At 36.4% G+C, this 8,905-nt stretch overlaps 1 protein-coding gene across 1 annotated transcript in view; it reads right to left on the bottom strand.

Moving 5' to 3' along the window:
- Positions 1-1,664: 1,664 nt before the first annotated feature.
- The window catches only part of LOC107574473 (CD48 antigen-like), a 17,670-nt gene continuing 10,429 nt past the window's right edge, over positions 1,665-8,905 (bottom strand). The window contains exons 2-4 of the mRNA XM_016260903.1: positions 4,152-4,487; positions 2,106-2,390; positions 1,665-1,797 (exon numbers count right to left, since the gene is read on the bottom strand). Coding sequence (XP_016116389.1) covers positions 1,676-1,797; positions 2,106-2,390; positions 4,152-4,487 — 743 coding nt within the window. The 3' untranslated portion in view covers positions 1,665-1,675. The remainder of the gene's footprint in view (positions 1,798-2,105; positions 2,391-4,151; positions 4,488-8,905) is intronic.

Here is an 8,905-nt window from a genome sequence, read left to right as displayed (position 1 = left end):
ATATAAAATAAAAAAAAACTGAGTAGTTTTGTACCTGGTGTTCACTCAAAAAAAAGCAGGTACATTAACAATGGTCAAGCAACCAACTTTACAATTTGTGAATCATTTGAGATGTAATGTCCCAGAAAGGTATCCTACACCTTGTTTAAACTTACCACAGTTATCATATTTAGAAATGCTGTGAATAAAATAAATAATAAAATAAGTGCACATTTATGGTTCGTAGAAAAGCGAAACCGAAAGTGCTGCAGCCATGCTAAAAACACTTACCGATCGCAAATAACGGGAAGAGAAAGAGTGTAAGCGCTGTATTCATAGTGATGTAGAGTTGAGTCAATATAGATGATCCGTAAAGTTATTAAAAGCCCTCCGTTTTTTTTAGGGTTCGTCAGCAATCAGTTTTTCTGAGCCGCCCGCTTAACCAGATTTTATTCTATGAAATGAGAATAAAAAAAAAACACTCGATGATCACTTAGTGGTGATTTATCTTTATGATTTCTATTATGCTGAAAAATACACGTTTTTTTTTTTTTGAACAATAGCAAAAAGCTCAGTCCAGTAGCCTGTCTACAATGGCAGAATGCTCCGTTTGTTTGTGTCAGGACAAGTGTAAGACTGTGTCAGGAACGACCAACACACACTCAGCCAGTGTTTTATACAATAGCCCAATTCAAATGTAGGTTTCCTTTTTTAAAGGGGAAGACCAGCCATTTGTGTGTGTGTGTATTTTATGATATTAAACATTGTTTGTGTTATCTTGCTTTGTTATTTGTGTGGTATTGCTCTCATCTTTTGTGTGTGTTACAGTGTGCTCTGTGTTTTTTTTAACAGGGCCTGTAGGTGTAGGTGTGAGGTGCAGATCACAGCAGGTGTGGGGCGCAAGACTGTAAATGCAAAAACCAAATATGTAACAACTTAAAAGTAATTAATGCCTGTATTTACCTAGTTAAAATGTCATATGAACTGAATTTTATAAGTTTTCTAATTAGGCACTGAATACAGTACCCATTATAAAGCTCTTCTTCCAATAGAATAGAAGTCCCAAGTAGTTCTATCACTGGCCATTTTGCTATCTTTCATAGCAAAACACCCAGAAATACACAAAAACACCTGTCAAGCTTTTTTTTTTTTGCTTTTCAAAATTGATTTTAATTTGAATAGAAATCATGATCATTTCAGCAGCTGAGTGAAAGCTGAAAGGAGCACAGACAGAAAGAAAACCTTACCACACAACAATACCATACTACTTAACAAAACAGTGTGCATACTGAAAAGCTACATTACTAAAAACAACAATACTACCACACTGCTACTAACTGTAGTTAAACAGCTTTGTAGTCTCCTTACACTGATTAAAGACTAATCCAGTAGGTGGAGCTACTGATCTGGAGAAATATTTTTTGAAAAAAAAAAAATATTCCACCTAGTGGTGAGAGAAAACTAATGTTTTCAGTTATGGATTAGTCAAAATAAACAAAATGACTGTAAAAAAAAAAACACATTATAAGAGCTTAACTATAATCTATAAGGTCATTCGATATCAACTGATAACTGAGCCAGCTTGTTGTTTAAATGTAAAAATATTCTGGAAATGGTTGGACACATTAACAATGAGAATATATGGTTTATCTGCGAGGGTCTGATGATGATGATGATGATGTCTGTTCTGTCATCTCTACTCTTCATCTTCTCTGGATGTGATGTCATACACCACAATAAAAGCAGCAGCCACGCCCACCACAGCAGAGATGACCAATCGAGTCACAGCTTCAGGAAAACAACAACAGAATGTGCAATCTAAGGAAATAAAAGAACATTTCCACACAATGAATATTTTACCAGAGAAGGACATTTATTAGAGAAGGTGAAGTGTGCCATTTCTGTACCATTAGTGGCACGCAATGGAAATTAAAAATGAATTAATCTATACAAACAAGTTTCCTGTTTCACCATTGGAGGGAAATATAAAACACCTTCATTTTAATAAAAGCATCTAAGTAGATAGAAAAGTCAAGATAAGATGACAGTAAAGTGATGAATATGAAGACATGAAATTTCTCATGAAGGAGCAATCAGTGAATATCTAGAAAGACTATCACGTGTACCTGAACATGTGTGACAGAGTTGACTGATGTCCAGATGTTGAGTCTGGTTGCTGATGGGATTGTTGAGCACACAGCTGTAGCTGTTTTTATCCTGATATTCCACCTCCAGAGGTAGAGAGAGACTGATGCTGAGATCAGACACACTGATGCTGGACAATAAACTGTTTCCTTTGTACCAGGAGAGAGTCACATGACCCACATTCACCACTGAACACACCAATGAACAATATGATGAATATGAACATTGTGAAGAGTTACTACTGATGACTGGAACAGGCAAAGGAGCTGAAAAACATGTATGAATTAAATGAAATAAGCATATAATTTATCTTCTAGCAGCAGTTATGAGGCCACACATGTCCTATATTACACAAATTACAATGTAAAGAATCAAATTAATATAGAAGCAGATCTTAACACCGTGTGAGATTCAAACCCACTACGTAATGATCCATGATCCATCCATCGGGACAGCAAGGAATATTTATTTTTCCTCTGATTCCTTGGCTCAAGACAAATGCATCCTATGACGTCATTTTCCTTCATAATTCTTCTACCATTTAGAATTTTTGGAAAAACCTACTCTTTCAAACTCCTACTGATTTTTGCGAAAATCGAACCATATCATCTTCAGACCATGTCAACTAAAAACGATCAAGTTGATAAAATAACTTGCAAAAGAATTTGTCGAATAGCTCATCTAAATGAACATGAGGCTATATCTCCACAACACTTTATTCATACTCAACGTCTTGTGTTTTATGACAACTATGATCTGAGGTTAACTGCACAGTGCCACCTAGTGGTCAGGAGATATGGAAAACGGCTATTTTTGCTTATAACTTCTGAACAGTTTGGCCAAAAGTCACAAGACTGGTCTCTTTACATTCAAAGCAGCATGTCTGCATGTCCACATACCAAGTTTTATAGTGATACACCAATGCATTCGTACAAATAACAATGAAATAAAAAAAATGCTAATATCAATTACGCCATTATCGGCCAAACTTCCTGTCCGCCATTTTGATGTATGTTGAAATACTACTTTTTCACACTCTTCCTAAACCGCTGGTTCGATTTTCACCAAATTTAGCTCAGATCATTTTTAGACCATGCTGGCAAAAATACACAAACAAATAACTAAATAAATTTGATACTGCATCTCTGAACTTCTTGTCCTCCATTTTTATTCATGTTGAAAACCTACTTTTTCAAACTCCTCTTAGACCCTTGCTCTTGATTTTTATTAATTCAACTCGGATCATCTTCAGACCATGCAGCAAAAAGTTATGGATTTCGTGTCAATAGGTGAAACTGTTTGATTTTACTGCACAAATCTGATGGCAAATTCTGAGGCTTATCTCTGCAAAGCTTTGACATACTGACACCAAACGTTGTGTGTTATTGTCACCTCACACTGACTGATCACACCACATCAATTAAACTCGCTATAGTGTTGACAGGATACAGTCTAACTTTCCATGAACACACAGGCATGGACACAATATATAACAACTTTTGTTTCAATACACCAAAGGATCGCTAAGATATATCCTGATTACCTTAACTTTGGTGTGGAATAAAAATATTTTTTGAAAATGAAAATGTTTTTTTGAAGCTTGACGCCAGTTTTGGAGAAGACTGGACATAATTTATAAGAAGGAGAACTGTAAAAAAAATTCCATTAACATCCAAAAAAAAAGGCTATCAAACTAGTGGGTGGAGTTACAAATGTGTTACAATCTTCCTCCATAAGGTTCGAGCTGACATAGTTGGAAGCAGGGCTGCAAAAAGGCGAAACATTTCTGAAACTTTCCAGAAAGTTTGGAAACTCTTGGAAAACACCAGGAATTTCAGTAAGTTTTGAAAAGTTTCCAAAAATTTTCCACCTCTTTGCAACCCCAAGTGCATGGAAGAAGAAAAATAAATAAACTACAAGAGGCAACAATGCACAAAGTATTGTCTATCCCTCCAAGATCTTGTTTAATGGTTTTTCACTTCACCACTGAAACACTGTATATAATAGAGCTGTAACTCTCTACTCACCATAGACAGTAACAGTGAATATCTTTTTAGTCGCTGAGCTGCTGTTTTTGATGGACACTTCATAAAGTCCAGAGTCTGTGGTGCTGGTGTTTGTGATGTTCAGAGATCCAGTCTGATGATCCAGCTGCAGTCTGTCTCTGAATCTCTCATCAAGACCATCATATGTGGAGGAGATTCCAGCCTCTCGACTGATTTGAGCTATGAGAGACCTGTTCGTTCCAAACTTCCACAGAATCTGATCAGCTTTCTGTATTTCAGTGAGTCTAGTGTTTAGAGTGACAGAATCTCCTTCAGTCACTGGCACGGACTTCACTGCATCTGTATCAGCAAACACACCTGCAGAACAAACACAAACAGTTTCTCAGCTATACAGAATGTAGGTTGGTTTAAAAATCTTTAACTGATGTTTGAAGTAGTTATGAAATAATTACATAAAAATACAGAATCAGCAGCAAGACAAATAAATGGCCATGTGGAAAACACCCATATCTTCTGTATTTACAGACCTTTATATACCGAAAATGTTACGTTTTGGTTTAGTGTTAGAAAGAGTTACAAAAGTAAAACTAAAACAGTGTGGAATGTTTTATTTATTGATGTTGTAACTGAAGTTATTAGAGATCCACACAAAAATAACATGCAAATATACATCATAAAACTTGTCTATAACTCACCAACCAGACAGCAACAGCACAAACAGCAAAAAGCATATGTTGGAAACATTTTCTTTAGCAGTTCAGTGGTCTGAGTTTCACTCAAGTCTGAAAACCTGCGAGCGCAAGCAGTAATGCTGCAAATCTCTTCCGTCACCATTTGACTTCATCTTATAAAAAAAAAAAAAATTGCTTTCTCCTTCCTTAATCTCCTCGGTCTAGCTTGTACTACTCTGAACAATTCCTGAAACTTTGTATTGCAAGCACGTCCTGTGTCTATTTGCCTTTTTATGATGAACCGCTTATTGTATTCCTCAATTGTAAATCGCTTTGGATAAAATAATCTGCTAAATGAATAAATGTAAATATTCAATGACTGTGATCATCCCTACTGTTGACATAATAATGTTGATCATTACATTCACTTAATATTGTGTGTGATGTAAACTCAAATTTGTGCTTTAATTGATTTTAACTGAGAAATTAAGTTTTTTAAAATTTTTAACAAAAAATCTGTATCAAGGTTTTTATTTATTTATTTTTTGGATTCATGGTTTATTGTTTGCACCACTGCATTTTAATTACAATCCAAACAAACTTGCTAGATCTAAATCTGTTCATAGCTCGAACAGATTTTGATGTAAATTAGCTTGTATAATTTAAAATTTTGAAGCAAAAAAAAATTAAAAATTATTTGTGCTGTCAATCGTTTAATTATATTAAATATACTTTTATATTGCAAAAATTTCACATTCAATCTTCAAATTAGTGTAGAAACAACAAAGACAGTATGCTGTTTTATTTTTTTTTATTCATACCATGTGTGTAATTCTGAACTGGTATATTGCCCACCACTAAGTAACAGTAAAATTATTTTGTTAACTTAGAAAATTGGGCAGTGGATTTCTAACTCCTAGCATGTTCTTGCAGGAAATTATTAAGTTCTTCTAACTCAATGTAGTTTGTTGGTTGAACATTTTGTTTAGAGGTTGTAGCGAATCAGCTCATGGGGAAATATGAATAATTAATCATAACTAGTTATAATTAATTATGAATATTTAGATCTGCTGTAGATATTTGCTTGACCTCTCAGGGTCAACTGCCTGTCAATTCTAAGAATGTTAATTTCCTGGTTAAGGGAAATAATTTTCTTACTGTACAACTCTACACAGAGCTTGTAGCATATATCTGCATGATTAAGTGACTCCAGTTATGAGTAAACAATGAACAACGTCAAGTGTGATACAAGTAAGGCTTTATTAACTACATAAACACTTAAACTGGTCTAACATACACATAAACACACACACACATACAGCTGGTATAGGAAAGGGTTATTTTTTTCTCTCATTTGGACTCGGTCTTGACTTGGACTCGAAACTTTTGGACTTGGACTTGACTTGGACTCGAACCTCTTTGGACTCGGTCTCGACTAGTCCTGGCCTTGGACTTGTCTTGGACTCGACAAAGCTGGACTTGACTACAGCTCTATATGGAACCATTTGCATATTCAGCAGATCTACAGCCTGAAGGGAACCTCAGATTCTTAGTTCACACACACCTTTGTAAAAAGGTGCAAATGATACCTAATGTATCAATTAATAAGACTAAGTTTGAATACTTTTGAATACTTGCATGTCTCGTCTGTCTGAAAGGAAGGCTTGATGCAGTCCAAGGTTCAAGTTGATCTTTGCAGAAGTTGGTTGATGAAAAAGAACCAGTTTGCGTCAGAGAATCTTGATGGATGGAAAAGTCAAGGCCGAAGCCTGGCACGTACTTAAGATGTCCTGGAGCGTTTGCTCACATCTTCATCTTCTCAGAATTCAACCAAACCACCGACTCTGGGCGGGTCCCTGGTGTGGTGCCTTTAAGGTCGGAGAAGATCCTCGCCTCTCAAGATGGGCTTGTCCAATGAGAAAGACGGAAATTCCAAACGGGAGGTGGGAATTGCTGGAGGGTTTTACGACCCTTTGTCTCTAAGCATGGTAATTTGCTTGGGGTGTTGATGCACAAGCTAATAAAGATTCTTAGAACACTAATATGTTGCATAGGTATAAACATACAATATACACTCTCAATTAGATCATCAGAAGACTAATTCATAGATACTAAACATGGTAGGGTTATATATATGTAGGATGACAGGAATGAGTGTTTCGATCATAAGCCTGCATAAAACAGTATAAAATCTCAAAGACAACATACACGATGACCTGAAGGGTATGTGTGTTCATTCAAAGAAGGGTTTTCCCATGAATTAATTAGAAGAGTGTCCATTTCTACTATGCACTGTGTCTCTTCCTTAAGAAAAAGGCAGTGATTTTCCCTACATACATTCCATTAGGTCGTAATTGTATCTGGTGTCAGGGTTGCCATGGTAACCAGGGGGGGCCTGGTGTCCCCTGGCATCCAGTTTATTGGGTGAGGGGATGGTGACGATTTGTTAATCTAATGAATAACTGATTTGTTAAATCAAATGAAAAATTGTTTGATTGGTCCAGACACTACAAGGTTGTCATAACTCAAAAAAGTTTTTTTTTTTGAGCCAACATTTTATTTTTAGAGTGCATGACAACAATCACCTGTAATCCAAAAAGTGCATGATAAATAAAGATATCGTCTCTCAAAAGAAAGAGTTGACTCTGAACCGTCTAAATGAGTCATCATATTTTTGAATCTTTAGCCTGTTACCGATCTACGTCACTGGGTAACACATTAGCATAATCCCCGCCTGACCGTGAAATATGAACAGTCCTGCCCACAAACACTTCCGCTAGTTAGTGTGTTTACATCATGTCGAGAAGACGCTGTGCTCTGCGCTGTGAAAGCACGTTTTTTGTGTTTTCATTGCCGAAAGATGAGGATGTGAAGAATCAGTGGTTAAAATTCATTTTCAAATTCATCAAATTGATAGTTTTAGGTTGCCAGGTAAACCACGATATTACTGTCTTTCTGAAATAGCTCTGATAATTCGCTGTGAACGCACTATTTCCTAAGAATGTGTCGACTAATGTAGACTGTCACTGTTCTAATTACTTCGTGTAATAATAGAGAATTTAGACAAATTTTGGTTTACAAACAGTATTGTTTCATCAGTTAGTCACGTTAGCACTCGGCTAACATATCACCATTATTGTTTTGTTAAGTGTTTACAGTTTAGCAGCTAAACTTTAGCTGTGGGCATGATTCACTTGCATAAGTGTTAAACACATTTTTTTGTGATTATTTCAAGAATGGATTGGAGCACTATATTATTGTTTTATGTAAGGCAGGTTTCGCCCAATTGCTACTCAAAACTAGCCCAAAACCAGACCATTGGCATTTGAAGGGGATTCCCTTGATAAAAATCATGTTTTTGGGGGTAAAATGCATGTGCATTTAGCAAGCGCATGCGGCGTGATGCTGTTTCCACAATGGTGGCGCCCCACAGCAGATGGGATGAGAAGGAGAAAAATTGCTGAATAAAATCTTTATTTTTGTTTTCCTTGCGCACAAAAAATATTCTCGTAGATTTGTAAAATTGCAGTTGAACCTCTGATGTCACATGGACTATTTTACCGATTTCCTTGCTACGTTTCCTGGGAACATTGCAGTTGTGTTGCTGTCTATGCAGGGTCAGAGAGCTCTCGAATGTAGCAAATTAGCTCAAAGGGAAAGGTATATAAATAATTACAATTAATTTTGATTTATTACAATTATTTATATCAGCTGCCAGTAGTAACTGTAGCAGAATTAAATTGCCATCAACTAATCTGTTCGTCCAGCGAACATTCAGTGTAATTTCGTATCAACTTTAAGAAAGGATATTTTCGTCGCCACAGAAAATAACCTTCTTACAGTACTAATGCATTAGAGCATATAGATAGATCAGAATCGTAAAGGGATATGGGGGCAGTCGTGGCCTAATGGTTAGAGTCTGACTTGTAACCCAAAGGTCGCAGGTTTGAATCTCAGGTCCGGCAGGGATTGTAGGTGGGGGGAGTGAATAACCAGTAACCTCTTCCACCCTCAATACCACGACTGAGGTGAGACCCACCTGTCCACTGTAGTTGGCTAGTGTTCACAGTGTGTGTGTGTGTGTGTGTGTGTGTGTGTGTGTGT

This window comes from Sinocyclocheilus grahami, unplaced genomic scaffold (genome assembly GCF_001515645.1).
Source record: "Sinocyclocheilus grahami isolate Dianchi unplaced genomic scaffold, SAMN03320097.WGS_v1.1 scaffold2243.1, whole genome shotgun sequence".
Taxonomy (NCBI): domain Eukaryota; kingdom Metazoa; phylum Chordata; class Actinopteri; order Cypriniformes; family Cyprinidae; genus Sinocyclocheilus; species Sinocyclocheilus grahami.
This window is presented reverse-complemented; position numbering and strand designations above follow the sequence as displayed.